The 20,326-nt window shown below is 39.4% G+C and overlaps 1 protein-coding gene across 1 annotated transcript in view; it reads right to left on the reverse strand.

The window, feature by feature from the left end:
* Positions 1 to 20,326, reverse strand: part of LOC126335351 (brefeldin A-inhibited guanine nucleotide-exchange protein 3) — a 295,547-nt gene that overhangs the window by 54,162 nt on the left and 221,059 nt on the right. The window contains exons 20-21 of the mRNA XM_049998536.1: positions 16,801 to 16,965; positions 14,469 to 14,763 (exon numbers count right to left, since the gene is read on the reverse strand). Coding sequence (XP_049854493.1) covers positions 14,469 to 14,763; positions 16,801 to 16,965 — 460 coding nt within the window. The remainder of the gene's footprint in view (positions 1 to 14,468; positions 14,764 to 16,800; positions 16,966 to 20,326) is intronic.

Here is a 20,326-nt window from a genome sequence, read left to right on the forward strand (position 1 = left end):
GTGTCAGTTAGACCATCAGTGAGAGAGCACATCGATTTTGCGGTGCTAATAGGGTGAGTACACCGATCATTTATTGCATATTTTTATGAGCTTCAAACAGGAGCGACTGAGTTAATGGACAGGAACTGTGATTTTTGTGTACAGATACGAGCTGAGTTGGCGACCCTTCGCTCACAGCTCCAGGCTGCGTTGGCTTCCGTCACACAGCTCCAGGCTGCTGCCAAGGGGCGTCACTGTGGGGGATGAATACGGGGACGCGAGGGACGTCAAGCACGTCCCACGTGTCCTCCGATCGGTCCACCTCTGTGACCACCCTGGGTACTGCCTGCGCTGAGATTGACCCCTCACCTGTGGTAGATCATTCCAAAGTCTGGCAGGCAGCGAAAAACTTTACGAGGGGCCGATCGTAGGGCCTCCCCAGTTCGTTTGACGAACAGGTTTCAATCGTTATCTGTGGCTGACGATGTCTCTGAGCCGGATGCAATCGTCCACCCTGTTCCAGAGGAAGCTTCTGGACCCGCAAGGTCTGGGTGTTACCAGAGGGTGGGTTTGACGGCAACTGGGAGCTCCGACGTTAAGCACATAATGGGGCCCCTTAGGAACATGGCTGCGAAGGAGGGGAAGGAAGCCACTGTGCACTCCGTGTGCATTTCAGGGAGAGTCATTCCATACGTGGAAAGGGTGCTACCGGATGCCATGAAGAGTACAGGGTGCAGCCAGCTGCAGGTGGTGGCTCACGTCGGTACCAATGACGTGTGTTACTTTGGATCGGAGGAGATTCTGTCTGGTTTTGGGTGGCTAGCAGAAACAGTAAAAACTGCCAGTCTTGCTTCCAAGAGTAATGTGGAGCTCACCATCTGCAGCATCGTCAACAGAACCGACTGTGGTCCTTTGGTGCAAAGCCAAGTGGAGGGTCTGAATCAGAGGCTCAGGTTGTGGGTTTCCAGGTTCCGCTTAATAGGTCAGGAGTCCACTACACACATGAGGTGGCTACACAGGTAGCAGGGGCTGTGTGGAAGGGACAGGGAGGTTTTTTAGGGTAGAGGGACTCAGGGAACCACAGAAGGAGCGTCCGTCTAAAAGTGGACAGGTAAAACACAGTAAGGTAATTGTAGAAACGATTGGTATTGTAGTTGTAAACTGTCATAGCTGTGTTGGGAAAGAACCAGAGCTCCAAGCCCTAATAGAAAGCACTGAAGCTCAAACAGTTGTAGGTACAGAGAGCTGGCTAAAGCCAGAAATAAGTTCAGCTGAATTTTTTTCAAACAATCTAACAGTGTTCAGAAAGGATAGATTAAATACAGTTGATGGTGGACTATCTATCATTGTCAGAGGTAGTTTGCCTTGTAGTGAAACTGAAGTAGATAGTTCGTGTGAAATAGTGTGGGTAGAGGTTATACCTGACAATCGGACTAAACTATTAATTGGATTGTTTTACCAACGCCATGACTCAGAAGATATAGTTGTTGAACAGTTCAAAGAAAATTTGAGTCTCATTTCAAAAAGGTACCCCACTTATAGAATTATAGTCAGTGGTGACTTCAATCTATCCTTGATATGCTGGCAAAATTATATGTTTAAAGGCAGCGGCAGGCATAAAATGATATCCAAAATTGTACTGAATGCTTTCTCAGAAAATTATTTTTAACAATTAGTTCATGAGCCCACTTGACGTGTAAATGGTTGTGAAAGCATTTTGACCTTTTAGCAACAAATAACCCTGGACAAATGAATATTGTGACGAGTACAGGAATTAGTACCCACAAGGCAGTTGCTGTTAGGCTAAATACTGTAACATCTACAACCATCAAAAAGAAACGCAAAGTATATCTATTTAAAAAAGCTGATTCCTTCCGATCTGATCATGTAAGTGTAGAAAAGTTGTGGAATGTTTTCAAAGAGATAGTATCGACAGCAATTGAGAGATATATACCACATAAATTAGTAAGTGTTGGTACTGACCCCCGTGGTACACAAAATGGTTCAGATCGTTGTTGCAGAAGCAACAAAAAAAGCATGCCAAATTTAAAAGAACGCAGAATCCCCAAGATTGGCAAAGTTTTACAGAAGTTCGAAATATACTGCGTACTTCAATGCGAGATTGCTTTAATAATTTCCACAACGAAATTCTGTCTGGAAATCTCGCAGAAAACCCAAAGAGATTCTGGTCATACATAAAGCACACCAGTGGCAATTCTCAATCAATACCTACACTGCGCGATAACACTGGTGACCTCACTGATGACAGTGCCACTAAAGCAGAGATATTAAACATAGTTTTCCGAAACTCCTTCACCAAAGAAGACAAAGTAAATAATTCTGAATTCCAATCAAGAACAACTGCCAAGATGAGAAACATAGAAGTAGATATCCTTGGTGTAACACAGCACTTTAAATCACTTAATAAAGGCAAGGCCTCCGGTCCAGACTGTATACCAGTCAGGTTCCTCTCGCAGTATGCTGATACAATAGCTCCACATTTAGCAATTATATACAACTGCTTGCTAACAGAAAGATCCGTGCATAAAGATTGGAAAATTGCGCAAGTCACACCAATACCCAAAAAGGGAAATAGGAGTAATCTGCTGAATTAAAGGCATACATCACTAACGTCAATTTGCAGTAGGGTTTTGGAACATATCCTGTATTCGAAAATTATGAAGTACCTTGAAGAAAATGATTTATTGACACATAGCACAGATTCAGAAAATATCATTCTTGTGAAACACAACTAGCTCTTCAGATTCATAAAGTAATAAATGCTATCAACAGGGGATGTCAAATTGATTCCACATTTTTAGATTTCCAGAAGGCTTTTGACACTATTCCTCACAAGCGGCTTCTAAACAAACTGCATGCCTATGGAGTATTGCCTCAGTTGTGCGACTGGATTCAAGAGTTCCTGTCAGTTCGTAGTAATAGTTGGAAAGTCATTGAGTAAAACAGAAGTAATATCTTCTATCACTCCTGATCTATATTAACAACATAGGAGTCAATCTGAGTAGCTGTCTTAGATTGTTTGCAGATGATGCTGTCATTTACCGTCTCATAAAGTCATCAGATGATCAAAACGACTTGCAAAATGATTTAGATAAGATATCTGTATGGTGCAAAAAGTGGCAATTGATCCTGAAGAAAGAAAAGTGTGAAGTTATTTACATGAGTACTAAAAGAAATTAGCTAAATTTCAATTACGCGATAAGTCACACAAATCTGAAGGCTGTAAATTCAGCTGAATACTTAGGGATTACAATTATAAATAACCTAAATTGGAAAGATCATGTAGATAATATGGTGGGTAGAGCAAACAAAAGACTACGATCCACTGGCAGAACACTTAGAAAGTGGAACATGTATACTAAAGAGACTGCTTACACCATGCTTGTCCACCCTATTCTGGAGTATTGCTGTGCGATGTGGGGTCCATATCAGGTGGCACTGACGGATGACGTTGAAAAAGTACAAAGAAGGGCAGCTCATTTTGTATTATCGCGAAATAGGAGAGAGTGTGTCACAGACATGATACGTGAATTGGAGTGGTAATCATTAAAACAAAGGCACTTTTCGTTGTGACGGGATCTTCTCATGAAATTTCAATCACCAGTTTTCTCCTCCGATTGTGAAAACATTCTGTTGGCACCCACCTACACAGGGAGAAATGATCATAACAATAAAATAAGATAAATCAGGGCTCACATAGAAAAATTTAAGTCTCGTTTTTCCCATGTGTTGTTCGAGACTGGAATGGTAGAGAGACAGCTTGAAGGTGGTTTGTTGAACCCTCTGCCAGGCAGCAGAGTAATCATCTAGATGTAGATGTAGATGTAAATCTAATGTAATAAATAGAAGTTTTGCTTACATAAAATTACTTTCTACATTGTGATTGGGTAAGAGAGGATTTTGCCACAAGAATCATCTACAAAGAATGTTCTGATTGGTCATTTAGATCAACACATAGTCAGAATTGAGAGCTTCCCACACAGAGAGGGGGGTGCTATCTGTGGGAGGACACTGCCCAGGAGAGCTGCTTCTGAACCATTGTACTGAGCACATTACATTAGATCACTCTTCGAAAATAGTAAATATAAAGGAAAGAATTGTTGTTGTTGTCTTCAGTCCTGAGACTGGTTTGATGCAGCTCTCCATGCTACTCTATCCTGTGCAAGCTGCTTCATCTCCCAGTACCTACTGCAACCTACATCCTTCTGAATCTGCTTAGTGTACTTATCTCTCGGTCTCCCTCTACGATTTTTACCCTCCACGCTGCCCTCCAACGCTAAATTTGTGATCCCTTGATGCCTCAAAACATGTCCTACCAACCGATCCCTTCTTCTAGTCAAGTTGTGCCACAAACTTCTCTTCTCCCCAATCCTATTCAATACCTCCTCATTAGTTACGTGATCTATCCACCTTATCTTCAGTATTCTTCTGTAGCACCACATTTCGAAAGCTTCTATTCTCTTCTTGTCCAAACTAGTTATTGTCCATGTTTCACTTCCATACATGCCTACACTCCAAACAAATACTTTCAGAAACGACTTCCTGATACATAAATCTATATTCGATGTTAACATCATCAGTTATTTTCCTCCCTAAATAGCAAAACTCCTTTACTACTTGAAGTGTCTCATTTCCTAATCTAATTCCCTCAGCATCACCCGATTTAATTTGACTACATTCCATTATCCTCGTTTTGCTTTTGTTGATGTTCATCTTATATCCTCCTTTCAAGACACTGTCCATTCCGTTCAACTGCTCTTCCAAGTCCTTTGCCGTCTCTGACAGAATTACAATGTCATCGGCGAACCTCAAAGTTTTTACTTCGTCTCCATGAATTTTAATACCTACTCCAAATTTTTCTTTTGTTTCCTTTACTGCTTGCTCAATATACAGATTGAATAACATCGGGGAGAGGCTACAACCCTGTCTCACTCCTTTCCCAACCACTGCTTCCCTTTCATGCCCCTCGACTTTTATGACTGCCATCTGGTTTCTGTACAAATTGTAAATAGCCTTTCGCTCCCTGTATTTTACCCCTGCCACCTTTAGAATTTCAAAAAGAGTATTCCAGTCAACATTGTCAAAAGCTTTCTATAAGTCTACAAATGCTACAAACGTAGGTTTGCCTTTCCTTAATCTTTCTTCTAAGATAAGTCGTAAGGTCAGTATTGCCTCACGTGTTCCAACATTTCGACGGAATCCAAACTGATCCTCCCCGAGGTCCGCATCTACCAGTTTTTCCATTCATCTGTAAAGAATTCGCGTTAGTATTTTGCAGCTGTGACTTATTAAACTGATAGTTCGGTAATTTTCACATCTGTCAGCACCTGCTTTCTTTGGGATTGGATTTATTATATTCTTCTTGAAGTCTGAGGGTATTTCGCCTGTCTCATACATCTTGCTCACCAGGTGGTAGAGTTTTGTCATGACTGGCTCTCCCAAGGCCGTCAGTAGTTCTAATGGAATGTTGTCTACTCCGGGGGCCTTGTTTCGACTCAGGTCTTTCAGTGCTCTGTCAAACTCTTCACGCAGTATCGTATCTCCCATTTCGTCTTCATCTACATCCTCTTCCATTTCCATAATATTGTCCTCAAGTACATCACCCTTGTATAAACCTTCTATATACTCCTTCCACCTTTCTGCCTACCCTTCTTTGCTTAGAACTGGGTTGCCATCTGAGCTCTTGATATTCATACACGTGGTTCTCTTCTCTCCAAAGGTCTCTTTAATTTTCCTGTAGGCAGTATCTATCTTACCCCTAGTGAGATAAGCTTCTACATCCTTACATTTGTCCTCTAGCCATCCCTGTTTAGCCATTTTGCACTTCCTGTCGATCTCATTTTTGAGACGTCTGTATTCCTTTTTGCCTGCTTCATTTATTGCATTTTTATATTTTCTCCTTTCATCAATTAAATTCAATATTTCTTCTGTTACCCAAGGATTTCTAGCAGCCCTCGTCTTTTTACCTACTTTATCCTCTGCTGCCTTCACTACTTCATCCCTCAGAGCTACCCATTCTTCTTCTACGGTATTTCTTTCCCCTATTCCTGTCAATTGACCCCTTATGCTCTCCCTGAAACTCTGTACAACCTCTGGTTTAGTCAGTTTATCCAGGTCCCATCTCCTTAATTTCCCACATTTTTGCAGTTTCTTCAGTTTTAATCTACAGGTCATAACCAATAGATTGTGGTCCGAGTCCACATCTGCCCCTGGAAATGTCTTACAACTTAAAACCTGGTTCCTAAATCTCTGTCTTACCATTATATAATCTATTTGATACCTTTTAGTATCTCCAGGGTTCTTCCACGTATACAACCTTCTTTCATGATTCTTAAACCAAGTGTTAGCTATGATTAAGTTGTGCTCTGTGCAAAATTCTACTAGGCGGCTTCCTCTTTCATTTCTTAGCCCCAATCCATATTCACCTACTATGTTTCCTTCTCTCCCTTTTCCTACTGCCGAATTCCAGTCACCCATTACTATTAAATTTTCGTCTCCCTTCACTATCTGAACAATTTCTTTTATTTCATCGTACATTTCTTCAATTTCTTCATCATCTGCAGAGCTAGTTGGCATATAAACTTGTACTACTGTAGTAGGTGTGGGCTTCGTATCTATCTTGGCCACAATAATGTGTTCACTATGCTGTTTGTAGTAGCTTACCCGCATTCCTATTTTCCTATTCATTATTAAACCTTCTCCTGCATTACCCCTATTTGATTTTGTGTTTATAACCCTGTAGTCACCTGACCAGAAGTCTTGTTCCTCCTGCCACCGAACTTCACTAATTCCCACTATATCTAACTTTAACCTATCCATTTCCCTTTTTAAATTTTCTAACCTACCTGCCCGATTAAGGGATCTGACATTCCACGCTCCGATCCGTAGAACGCCAGTTTTCTTTCTCCTGATAACGACATCCTCCTGAGTAGTCCCCGCCCGGAGATCCGAATGGGGGACTATTTTACCTCCGGAATATTTTACCCAAGAGGATGCCATCATCATTTAATCATACAGTAAAGCTGCATATCCTCGGGAAAAATTACGGCTGTAGTTTCCCCTTGCTTTCAGCCGTTCGCAGTACCAGCACAGCAAGGCCATTTTGGTTAATGTTGCAAGGCCAGATCAGTCAATCATCCAGACTGTTGCCCCTGCAACTACTGAAAAGGCTGCTGCCCCTCTTCAGGAACCACATGTTTGTCTGGCCTTTCAACAGATACCCCTCCGTTGTGGTTGCACCTACGGTACGGCCATCTGTATCGCTGAGGCACGCAAGCCTCCCCACCAACGGCAAGGTCCATGGTTCATGGGGGGGAGGAAAGAATTAGAGTCATTAATTTTGTTCTGTAAAGGAAGGTGCCTGAATCAACCAAGTGTTTCACTTGCGTAAAGTTGTGAACACGGACTTGATAGCCATTTAACAAATCTTAGTGGCAATACATAGACAACAGAACTTCAAATATCTTGCTATAAGAAGGTAGACTCTAAATGCCCGATATTTATCATGAACCTTCAGGAACTGGTTTTTCACTAGAGTTTTGTGACCTCTATCTGATACGTATTAGGTGATGATTTCTTCAACGCTGATGCACAACCTATGTAGTACCTGCTATGGCAGAATGAAGGGTCAACAAGCACACAAGAAGCCTATCGAGGTAGGTGGACTGAACTGTATGAGCATGATAACACAAAGAAAACCAAACCCCACCCCACCGCACACCCTCTTGAATATGAGTCCAGTCTCTTACAAATGCACCAAATAGCTCAGTCTCATGGAGAGGAAGTAGGAGGCTCACAGGGAGGGAGGGAAGCAGGGTAGGAAGGAAACTATGGAACATAGTGGATTGCGAGTAGGAGAAAACAATAAAGAAATAGGAAAGATTAAAAAAGTAAAAAGTAAAAAAGGGGGAGACATGTGGGCACAAGGGTTGAATTTGATGGGAACAGTGGGGAGAGAGAGGAGGGATGATGGCAGATGCAGGCGGAATACATGTGTACAGGAAAGGTCAATGAAGAAAAGTATGTGCTGCAAAGATAGTTCTCACCTGGACAACTGGGAAAAGGCAGTGTGTTGAGGAGAAAACAGGTGGTATACGTTATGAAATAGCTGTTTACATCAAACACTTTATCTTGTCCTGTAATGTTCCATAAATAGGTGGTCTACTTGGCCCATGCTCAGAGTTTGGCAGTGGTTATTCATGCAATTGGAAACATTTTTTTATGGTTATATCCATTGAGAAAGCTGTGCAATTGTTACAGTAAAGTTGGTATATGCTGTAACTGCTTTGCCAGGAGGCACTAACTCTCTCAGGACAGGAAGTGCTAGCTAGTGACAAGGGTATCTGAGCCTTCCACAGGCAGGAAAACTAAGATTTAATGTTGACAAAAAGATAATAAGAAATGGGGAACAAGGCTGGGTTGAATAAGGAAAGAAAGGAAATCATCAGTGCCCTTTTCAAAGTAGCCATCCTGGCATTTGTCTTGAGTTGAGGGAAACCACAAAAAACCTAAATGTAGATGTCAAGTGGGAGAGTTTGATACCAGCTCATAAAGTGTTCAAGTATGGTGCATTACCAATTGTGCCACATGTTGCTCAGTAGATCTTCTATAGGGATATGATTCACGCGGCATAAGAGGAGCATAAGGAGGACAAGTATATTGTAGTTCCGTGAAGAATGAGAATGCTCTTTTGTGGCAGGTTTGTGAGCAATTCTCAGATTGTGGCTCGACACTACATGGCTGATCTTTTTATAGACAATATTTTGACAGTGATTTCAGTCTGGAAAGTCCTCATCAAGGTAAGAGGGCTGCTTGTCACTGCAGAAACAATACTCACAAATGACCAGGTTGTATGGGAGGAATATTTTGGTATGGAACAGAATGGCTTAGAGTTGTTGAATCAGAAGTACTGCTCGTGATTGGAAGTTATAATATAAAACAGAGTCCTTTATACAGACTTTGGTGAGGTGGAAGTCAACACAGAAGAATGTTTGAGTGTCATTGAGGACTACTTGACACAAGTAGGGGACTAAGTGTTGATGTTCTGGAGGAATGAGAATAGGGTGCACTCACGTGGGTCCATATCATAAAGATGTCGCCAATGAATGAGTGGTTTAGGATTCTGAATGAATAGGAAATAGACTTTGAGACATCCTATGAAAAGGTTAGCACAAGAGAGTTACATTCAAGTGTCTATTATCGGATTGTGGTATTTTTGGCAAGACATGTCTTCACAGGAGAAATAGTTGTGGGTGCAGATGTCGACCTTCCTGGTTGCCAGGAAAGAATATGTCGGTCTAGAGACAGTCGAGCCTTAAGATAGACGACATTAAACAGCAGCAAAGCCATAATCATCATGTAGAAAGAGGGTGTATCAGGGGCAACAAGCAGAGCTCCAGGTTGTAAAGGGACAGAAGCTGGTGAAACAAGTGGTAAGGTTATTGTATACAGAAGGTTAGGCTGCAGGCTGTATACTGAATTTTAACAAACTTTTGCAGTGAAACTTGGCATGTGAGGTATGAGGTAACAAGTCTTCCATTTGTTAACATTTTTTTGTGCCAGTGATACTGTGTGTTAGTACGAACTTTTTTATCTGTCAAAATCAAGTAAGGATGGAAGTATAATGAAAGAAAAGTAAGGAGAACAGTTAAACGTATTTGTCAAATAGTTGTACAGTGAGAGCTCAATGATAAAGGTGGAAAAGGTAGACAGATCTCCTCTACGCCTTATGCTGTTATTTTAGCTACCAGCAGCAGCAGCAAAACAGTAGCAGTAGCAGTAGCAGTAGTACGATGGCCAGATGGGGATTAGAATCTCCACCTCTAGAATACAAAGATCATCTGTTTAAAATAATGCCACCTCATTCAGTATATCCCTAGTGTACAACATTGTTCTGTTCATATATTCTCACAGAGAAGTTACATAATGTAAAAAGCTAGTTCTAAACAGCTCATTCATCTCTCAGAAATGATTGCTGCATTCACATACACTTTACTTCTTAACAAATATGAAGCATGATGGTGTGTCTGTCCACATTAATAAAATACTGAAACTAAATTATGAAATTATGGATGTAAGGGAACTTCATGTAGAACCCAATTTTAAAGCTGCAGCTGTATTGTTTACAAAACCTGAAATTATTTCTTTCTCTATATATCGCCCAGCCAACTGCCATGAAGACATGTTCTTTGAAAGGCTTGGGAAACTGATGGTCTTGCTTCTAAAGAATAACAAATGCAGACCCGTACCTCTGGGTAATATTATCCAAAATTTTCAGTCAAGTAGAATGCAGTATAATACAACTACACTTGGCACTGCTGACCACAAAGGGCTGTGGCCTAAAATTCCTCTAGATAACAGATACATGTTGCAGAAAAGTTACCAATCCATTAACAAACAGAAACTAGACACACTAAGAACTATATTAAGCTTAACAGACTGGAACAAATTAATGCTAATGCTAATGCTAATGAGTCAGCCAAAATCTTTTTAAGTATGTTAACTTAAGTTTTTGAAGAAATATTCCCTAAACGTTATGAGTAATATTGCAAGTGAAAACACCATTCTAATTGAGGGGGTTTAAAACACTGGTAAACAACACATCTAAGTAATATAAGGCTCATGATGCTCCTGTATTGTGATAGATCACTTTATGGTTAAGCAGATAAAGATAAATACTCAATCATTAAAAAGCACTTCAGATCTTCAGTCAAGACATAAAGCAACATGGAAAGTCAACAAAAAAGAAACAAACTGTCAAAAAAAGATTGCAGTATTCCAGTTCATTGTGACACAAAAGTTACATACTTTGCCACTCCTATCATAGAAAGAGATTGATGTGGGCAAGGCAGAACATTATTGCTGCCATTACACAATAAAACAACAGACAGTTTTAGATGGAGTCATGTAACTTGTAGAGCTCTCAGTGAAGCTTTAGCCAAACTCAGTAATTCCTGAGCTGAAGGTCACCACGAATTTTCTAATTTTGTTTCTCAACACATGAGAACAGAGATAATAACACCTTTAACAAAACTAATAAACAAAATGTAAAGGAATGGTGCCAACCCAGAGTGGTTAAAAATATCCATAATCACGACTGTCTATGAGAAAGGTAACACAGCACAAACTGACAATTACTGACCTATTTCATTTGTCCCAATAATTTCTGAAATAAGATAGTACTGTACGCACTAGCAGATGAATCAGTATTATGAATATATCAATCTAATCTGTCCTGCACAGTAATGGCTTCAGATGTACCCTCCCTACTGTGAAAGCAGTTGACAACATTATCATAATAAAAGTATATGATTGCTTTGAGAACACATCAATAATCTATGTGACACTGTCGGATCTAAAGAAAGACGTTATTAAAGTTATGTTAGTGAAACTTTGCTTTCTACAATTCCCATCTGATATACATAGTTCTGCTATTGGGAACATTCCCAACACTACTGTACGGAAGAATTTGAAAATCAGGCAAATCTAAGTAACAGCTACAAATCTCGAAAGAAGTTTTTATTATGCAACTGTAATTGTTCGTTAAGAATAAAACCATCTTTAAGCAAGAGGTGTTTTAAAATTTCCAAGTCTTCAAGGATATCAACTCTGAGATCTTTTTTCTCGGAATGTAGGATACTGACATCTTGCACTTCTACAAGTTTATGCCCTGCGATTAACAAGTGCTCGGCAAAGGATGAATTATGAATATCAGTACCTTTTTTTCCTAGATGATGTTCTCTAAAACTTACAGATACAGCTTGCCATGTCTGTCCTATGTAATAGGTCAGACAGGAGCCACTGACAATTTTATAGAATGACTTTCGCAAATGAGACTATGTTGAATCCAGATTGTGAATAAGATTATTTTTTACAGAATTATTGGTGAAAAAAGCTACTTTGCAATCATATTTGTTTTGCATAAGATGCTGTAGTCTGTAAGATCAGGACCAAGAAATGGTACAGAAATAAAATTTTTCTAATCATTTTGGTCATTAAAGGAGACGCCCAGAGTGGTGATTCTGTTCTTCATTTTATTATTGAAAATGTTACTTACTATGTTGGGTTCATAGTCATTATTAACTGCAATAGTTCTGATCAAATTTATTTCTGCTTCATGATTTTCATTGGATAAGGGAACAGCAATTGCCGCATGGACAGCTGAACGAAAGAAGGCTTTTCATGAAACTGGGGGTGTGTTGAAGTAAAAGGCACTATTTGATCAGTCCAAGTTTCTTTATGGAAGATATTAAAGGAAATTTTGTCACCTACCATCATCAGTGTAATTGCTGGAATTCGTTTTGAAGCTCACAGGTGAAAGTAATTGTTTCGTAAAGTTCGTTGAAAATTTTGAGTAGATTATCAATCCCGTTACTTGGTCCTCTATAAATAATCAAAATATCATCAACATATTTAGAATATGAAATAAAGCCTAACGCAGCAGCTGAAAAATTTTCAAAAAAATTTTTTCTAGATAATTTATAAAAATGTCTGTTAGCATTCCTGCTAATGGGTTTTCCACAGCAAGACCATCAGGTTGTTGATATAACTGTCCACTGATCTCAAAATAATTATATTTAACCATGATCTGAAGCAAATTCATAAAATCAGTACTTTATTTGTCAGAAATTTCTTTTTTAAAGAACAATAACTTTTTTTTTACTTTGTGCAATGCTGTTTTGACTGGCACATTCATGTAGAGATTTTTAATGCCAAAAGATATTAACACAGAATCTTGATCACAATGTATTTCTTTAACTTTATTGGCCAAGTTTTGACTGTCAGAGATAGAATAATTATTCTGGAAAACAAAAGATTTTTTCAATATGTCATGGAGAAACCTAGCTAGGTCATGGTAGGCACTATTCATACTATTCGAAATGGGATGTACAGGATGTCCTAATTTATGAACTGTAAATTGTACATGTAACTTCAGAACTTTTTTGTTCATGTTAATTAGCTGCCTTTTTCGGCAAGGTTCAAGTAAACATTTAGCATCAATTTCCTTAAAAAACTCCAAGGTTTTCATAACAATTTCTTGCTTTTTAGCAATGACAATGACATTCCCTTTAGCAGGCTTCATTATTAAAGCATCATTTACTTTAAGTTCATTATTAGAAGTATTATGCTATTCTGGCCTGACGAGAGGTGTCTATTTTTGCACTGTCAAGGCTAGTTTTCAAATCTACAACCATATTCTCTCTTACATTTTTGTTAGATAATTGTGACATAACATTATATTTTAAACTTTTGTCAAGCAAAGAAACTTCCCCACAGCAGCGTCGGAAATGCTACTTTCCCTTATTCAACTGTCATTGTCAATTTTTTACTTTATTTAAAACTACCTGTAGAAAGGCTGATTTACTACTTTTGCAGACTTCCATATTTCCTATTATCTTGGTACTATATGTTACTATTGTATACCTATAGCCATGTAATTTTGCTTTGAATGCAGATGTTTATAAGTTGCTGTTTTGTTACTAGATGGCAGTACTAATCCCCATGTCCATCTCATGGCAGTGTCGGCTTACATGCTGTTTACTCTGATGCCTCTTGCACTGTGTATGTGCCAGACTTAGTCGGCTACAGCTGTTAGCTTGTGCCTCCACTTGCAACCATGGTTTTATATTCTGTGATAACTGTCTGTCTTTTTTATTATGATTTTTATTCTTGACTCGTGAGACACAAACACGTCATTTGATGAGAGCACTGTTGATGAAAGTTTAAAGTTGTTATTTGATTTCATGTAAGAACAGTTGTCTGGTTTTCATTATTAATTTTCAGGTATGCCTCTATTTTATGTACCTTATATATTTTTTTGGAAACCTTTACCATTCTGATGAAGATAGTCTCGGAACTACCAAAACATGGTTAATATTTTTTTATTGTTTACTACCAGTTGGCTGACTATTACATTTTATATTATTGCATACACGGTTGCTGAGATCAGAGCCATAAAATGTTTAAAACATCTACTATCAACCAGGTGACATATGCCATCATTGGATCAAAATCAACATTGTCACTTCAAGTGTACTAATTTTTTTCTGATGGTGTATGAATTAGGTATCTATATGAACAGTATGTAAATAAAAGACATTAGCTGCTACACGCTGATGACAGGACACTCAGAATGTAACATGCTGAAGATACTCTGTTTGCAAGTATCCTCATGTGACCACTCTACTTCAATTGACAATCAATATTCATTACCAGAAACTCTGTGCTTGTTATGCATCAATGAAGGTACCATCCACATTTAGTTTAACAGTCTCATTTTCCCTCTTCAAACTGACATTCATGGCATGTTTTCTTTATGTGCAGAGTAACCTATTGTCATTTCTGCGAAATGACTCCACCTGTCAGTTCTTTACTTCTAGCGAGATATCTTTATTTACAGATTTTGTATTTTAATTTGCTCTTCATTACCATGGAAAAGGTTCACTGTACACTCTACCACTAGATCTTACCTCCATGAAATGTGGGCCAACAATTGACCACACCTGCATTATATGTATGAGAGGTCTTCCACTGCGAATACATTTAAGTGTAACATCCCCAACACGGTGAAGCAGTAGTTGATGATGACTTTCTAAAGGTGAGCATGGCTGAGTCTTACGCCACCACAGCTTACCCGAAAGTGGCATATCTTTTACAATTCCTGAGTGTTGAGCAAATAACTGTTTTTGTGAAGCACTGCACAAAGCTAATAAGAAATTGCTAAGAGCTTTCAAATTCAGCTTGAGTGCTGCATCATCAAACAGCCTGAAAACAAATAATCTAATTGTAATACACCATGATGCACACAAATAAAAGGCACTTAGATTAATGAATGAAATTTCAATAACAAGCTAAACTTGTTCAATGGAATTCGCAATAAGGAGCCATGACTTGTTCACAAATACAATGAAAAATATGTCTCAGCTATTAGCACCTGATGCAAACACTGCAGTTTCTACAAGTGGCACTCAGTTTATTTTACCCTAGCATTTCCACAATTTTATATCTGATGTAGTTCCTTTTAAGCAGCCTAAATCTATGGACAGAAGTGGCATTGTCGTGTTAACAATTATGTTATGTGTCACATATTTACTTTGAATTTTGGAGCACATTTATGACACAAGTACATGAATTTACTGTCATAAGTGAGTCATTGACCATACTGACAATGGCTGGAAACTTTTAACTGAATTATTAACAGCGCTATAGTGACATCTCAGGGGCACACTTGGAAACTTATGGAACAAGCAACATGAACTTTAACTAAGTAAATGATAAATTGTGGGAAGAAATTAACTGCTGTTGTGCTGAAGAAGCCAATACCCAAATATATACAATGTGATCAAAAGTATCCGTACACCCCCAAAAACACACGTTTTTCATATTACGTGCATTGTGCTGCCACCCACTGTCAGGTAGTCAATATCAGTGACCTTAGTAGTCATTAGACATCATGAGAGAGCAGAATGGGGCGTTCTGCAGAACTCATGTACTTCGAAAGTGGTGAGGTGATTGGGTGTCACTTGTGTCATACAACTGTATGGGAGATTTCCACACTCTTAAACATCCCTATGTCCACTGTTTCCGATGTGATACTGAAGTGGAAGTTGGAAGGGACACGTACAGCACAATAGCGTACAGGCTGACCTCATCTGCTGACTGACAGTGACCACTGACAGTTGAAGAGGGTCATAATGTGTAATAGGCAGACATCTATGCAGCCCAGCACATAGGAATTCCAAACTGCATTAGGATCCACTGCAAGTACTATGACAGTCAGCCAGGAGACGAGAAAACTTGGATTTCATGGTTGTGCAGCTGCTCATAAGCCAAACATCATTCTGGTAAATGCCAAATGATGCCTTGCTTGGTGTAAGGAGCGTAAACATTGGATGATTGAACAATGGAAAAATGTTGTGTGGAGTGGCAAATCATGGTACACAACGTGGCAACCCGATGGCAGGGTGTGGGTATGGCAAATGCCCGTGTGTAGTGCCAATAGTAAATTCAGAAGTGGTGGTGTTATGGTGTGGTTGTGTTTTTCATGGATGGGGCTTGCACCCCTTCTTGTTTTGCGTGGCACAGCACAGGCCTACATTGATGTTTTAAGCACCTTCTTGCAGCCCACTATTGAAGAGCAATTCAGGGATGACGATTGCATCTTTCAACACTGTCAAGCATCTGTTCATAATGCACAGCCTGTGGTGCAGTGATTACAAGACAATAACATCCCCGTAATGGACTGGCCTGCACAGAGTCCTGACCTGAATCCTACAGAACACCTTTGGGATGTTTTGGACCATTAACTTCGTGCCAAGCCTCATCGACCAACATCGATACCTCTCCTCAGTGCAGCACTCCGTGAAGCCATTCCCCAAAAAACCTTCCAGCACCTGACTGAACACATGCCTGCAAGAGTGGAAGCTGTCATCAAAGCTAAGGGTGGGCCAACACTGTATTGAATTCCAGCATTACTGATGGAGGGCGCCACAAACTTGTAAGTCATTTTCAGCCAGGTGTCCAGATATTTCTGATCACATAGTGTATGTTGACCTTTCATTGAGTGTTGTATCATAGGTACTGAGAAACTGGTTTTACTTCTTACGCGATATGAAAGTTTCTTATTCTTAAAAAATCTCTCCATGAATTCACTATGTTGTTTTCTCATTCTTCTGATCATTCATGATCAGCTCTGTTTACTGCAAACCTGCACATTGTTACCTGTTCTCCGAAGACTATTCGATTATATTTTATGCTTGACTCTCTTTCAGAGTCTCAAATAAAACTTAAATACATACTTACTTGTCAACTTGCTGTGACAGAATGCAACTGACTTTAGCTGCATATTGATAATTCAGGACACCATGTGAAGTAATATCTGCATTACTCTCTTGAATGAGCTCTATGATGTTATCTGTAGTAGTCACAGATGAAGCAGGTCCAGCTAGGAAACTATACACATCAACACTGGAAAAAAAGGACACACACCAATGTAAACAGTCTTTTCTGTCATGTTTCAATGCATTTCAATATGACTGTAATTATCAATGAGCAATTAAGATCGAACACTTAGCAAAAGAGGAAAGGCCGCTGGTCCTGATGGGATACCAGTTCAATTTTACACAGAGTACGCGAAGGAACTTGCCCCCCTTCTTGCAGCGGTGTACCGTAGGTCTATAGAAGAGTGAAGAATTCCAAAGGATTGGAAAAGGGCACAGGTCATCCCCGTTTTCAAGAAGGGACGGCGAACAGATGTGCAGAACTATAGACCTATATATCTAACGTCGATCAGTTGTAGAATTTTGGAACACGTATTATGTTCAAGTATAATATCTTTTCTGGAGACTAGAAATCTACTCTGTAGGAATCAGCATGGGTTTCGAAAAAGACGGTCGTGTGAAACCCAGCACGCGTTATTCGTCCACGAGACTCAGAGAGCCTTAGACACGGGTTCACAGGTAGATGCCGTGTTTCTTGACTTCCGCAAGGCGTTTGACACAGTTCCCCACAGTTGTTTAATGAACAAAGTAAGGGCATACGGACTATCAGATCAATTGTGTGATTGGATTGAGGAGTTCCTTGATAACAGAACGCAGCATGTCATTCTCAATGGAGAGAAGTCTTCCGAAGTAAGAGTGATTTCAGGTGTGCCGCAGGGGAGTGTCATAGGACCGTTGCTATTCACAATATACATAAATGACCTGGTGGATAACATCGGAAGTTCACTGAGGCTTTTTGCGGATGATGCTGTGGTGTATCGAGAGGTTGCAACAATGGAAAATTGTACTGAAATGCAGGAGGATCTGCAGCGAATTGACGCATGGTGCACGGAATGGCAATTGAATCTCAATGTAGACAAATGTAATGTGCTGCGAATACATAGAAAGATAGATAACTTATCATTTAGCTACAAAATAGCAGGTCAGCAACTGGAAGCAGTTAATTCCATAAGTTATCTGGGAGTACGCATTAGGAGTGATTTAAAATGGAATGATCATATAAAGTTGATCGTCGGTAAAGCAGATGCCAGACTGAGATTCATTGGAAGAATCCTAAGAAATTGCAATCAGACAACAAAGGAAGTAGGTTACAGTACGCTTGTTCGCCCACTGCTTGAATACTGCTCAGCAGTGTGGGATCCGCACCAGATAGGGTTGATAGAAGAGATAGAGAAGATCCAACGGAGAGCAGCGCGCTTCGTTACAGGATCATTTAGTAATTGCAAAAGCATTACGGAGATGATAGATAAACTCCAGTGGAAGACTCTGCAGGAGAGACGCTCAGTAGCCCAGTACGGGCTTTTGTTAAAGCTTCGAGAACATACCTTCACCGAAGAGTCAAGCAGTATATTGCTCCCTCCTACGTATATCTCGCGAAGAGACCATGAGGATAAAATCAGAGAGATTAGTGCCCACACAGAAGCATACCAACAATCCTTCTTTCCACGTACAATACGAGACTGGAATAGAAGGGAGAAACGATAGAGGTACTCAGGGTACCCTCCGCCACACACCGTCATGTGGCTTGCGGAGTATGGATGTAGATGTAGATGTAGATGTAGATGTAGATGTAGATGTAGAATTCCTTTTTCACGATATGAAAGACTTACCGACAGATGGACAGAAAATTTTTTCAAACACAGAAATAGTAAAATCTCCTATATTTGATTTTATGTCAGTTTCCTGCTTCTGAATGCATTCTTTCCAGAAAGGTGGATTTGCCATTTAATTTAAAAATAAATTTATAGTAACCATGTAAGCTTTACTTGGCAAAATCACGATGAGGAAATTAATAGAAAATTAAAGTTGGCCTTACAATAGTTTAGTCAGTCTGTAACAAGCAATTGAAAATGGTGGTACCATTTTAACTTAGAGCAATTAAGTATGCCATCTGTAAATTTATTAAAAATATATCATGTGCTGACTAATAGATAAGTTACACTGTAATCTCTGTATAAACTGTGCATTAGTCAGCACACAATTTGTTTTTAATAAATTTACAGAGTAACAGAAAAATTGATACACGTGTAATGCTCATTAATCTTATAAATTTTGTCTTTCTTGAAGACAGTACACAGAAACAAAACACTTGCAGTGGAAGCAACATAGGAAAGAAATTACAGTGTGATTTCATAACCACAGAAGCAGCAAAATTTACAGCTCTGCATTTCCATCATGAATATATTGGCATGTACTTTATATAGCACAGGCTCAGGTTGGGGAAGCAATTCAGCCTTAAACAAATGAGAGAAATCATGGAAAATGTAGAAATTTATGGCTACACTAGAATTTTAACTGCTTAATATAAGTACACTGCCTCCACCTTACTTACACAAGACTTGCAGTGTACAATATTATACATATTTCTTATAAACTGTTGCCATAATTAACAATAGCAACCGTATGATAGTTTGTAGCTGGAGGTTTGGAGAGGCAAAACCTGGAGGCTTGGAGTATTATTAACACTTTGGGAGGTGAACAACGACATGCAAGCAGCCATTAAAAAAGACCAATTCCAACACTGTTAAAGACCTATGTAATACCGACTTCTCAATCATTTTATTGAAAGAATATCACCTGACTGCACTACATTTTTTTTCTTTCCCTGAGAGCTTTGGGGGGCCACACTTTGTAGCTGGAGGTTTGGAGAGGCAAAACCTGGAGGCTTGGAGTATTATTAACACTTTGGGAGGTGAACAACGACATGCAAGCAGCCATTAAAAAAGACCAATTCCAACACTGTTAAAGACCTATGTAATACCGACTTCTCAATCATTTTATTGAAAGAATATCACCTGACTGCACTACATTTTTTTCTTTCCCTGAGAGCTTTGGGGGGCCACACTCCCCCCTTGCCCCCAGGCATCAGTGCCCTTGACTATTAATATCTCTCTAAAAATAGGGTATACTACTAGAAATCAGTGAATGTAAGCCTTGACTGGCAGTCCATGTATATTTATACAATACTTTGGAAAAGAATGATGCCAATTCCTTGAGAGATATGGATAAGGAGTGGGTGCAATGTGAGTAAGTAAGTTATTTAGTTAATTACATGTTCCACAGATTGGATTATACACACAGCTGGGCTCCTACTACTCCTGTTCCAGCATGACGTTTACACCCTTGGTTTCATTGACTGAGTTGGGGAACTAATAAACACATTGTATTGATAATGCTAAACTGTGCAGACTACACAACACTTCATCCCATAGATCCACATGTTACTGCACAATAAATTGCTCCACGCTACAATAAAACTGTAACAAAGTGTCTCTGTTCCACTGAAATTGTAACAAACTGTCTGCAGCTACAGTAAAATTGTAATAAAA

Source organism: Schistocerca gregaria, chromosome 2 (assembly GCF_023897955.1).
Source record: "Schistocerca gregaria isolate iqSchGreg1 chromosome 2, iqSchGreg1.2, whole genome shotgun sequence".
NCBI lineage: Eukaryota > Metazoa > Arthropoda > Insecta > Orthoptera > Acrididae > Schistocerca > Schistocerca gregaria.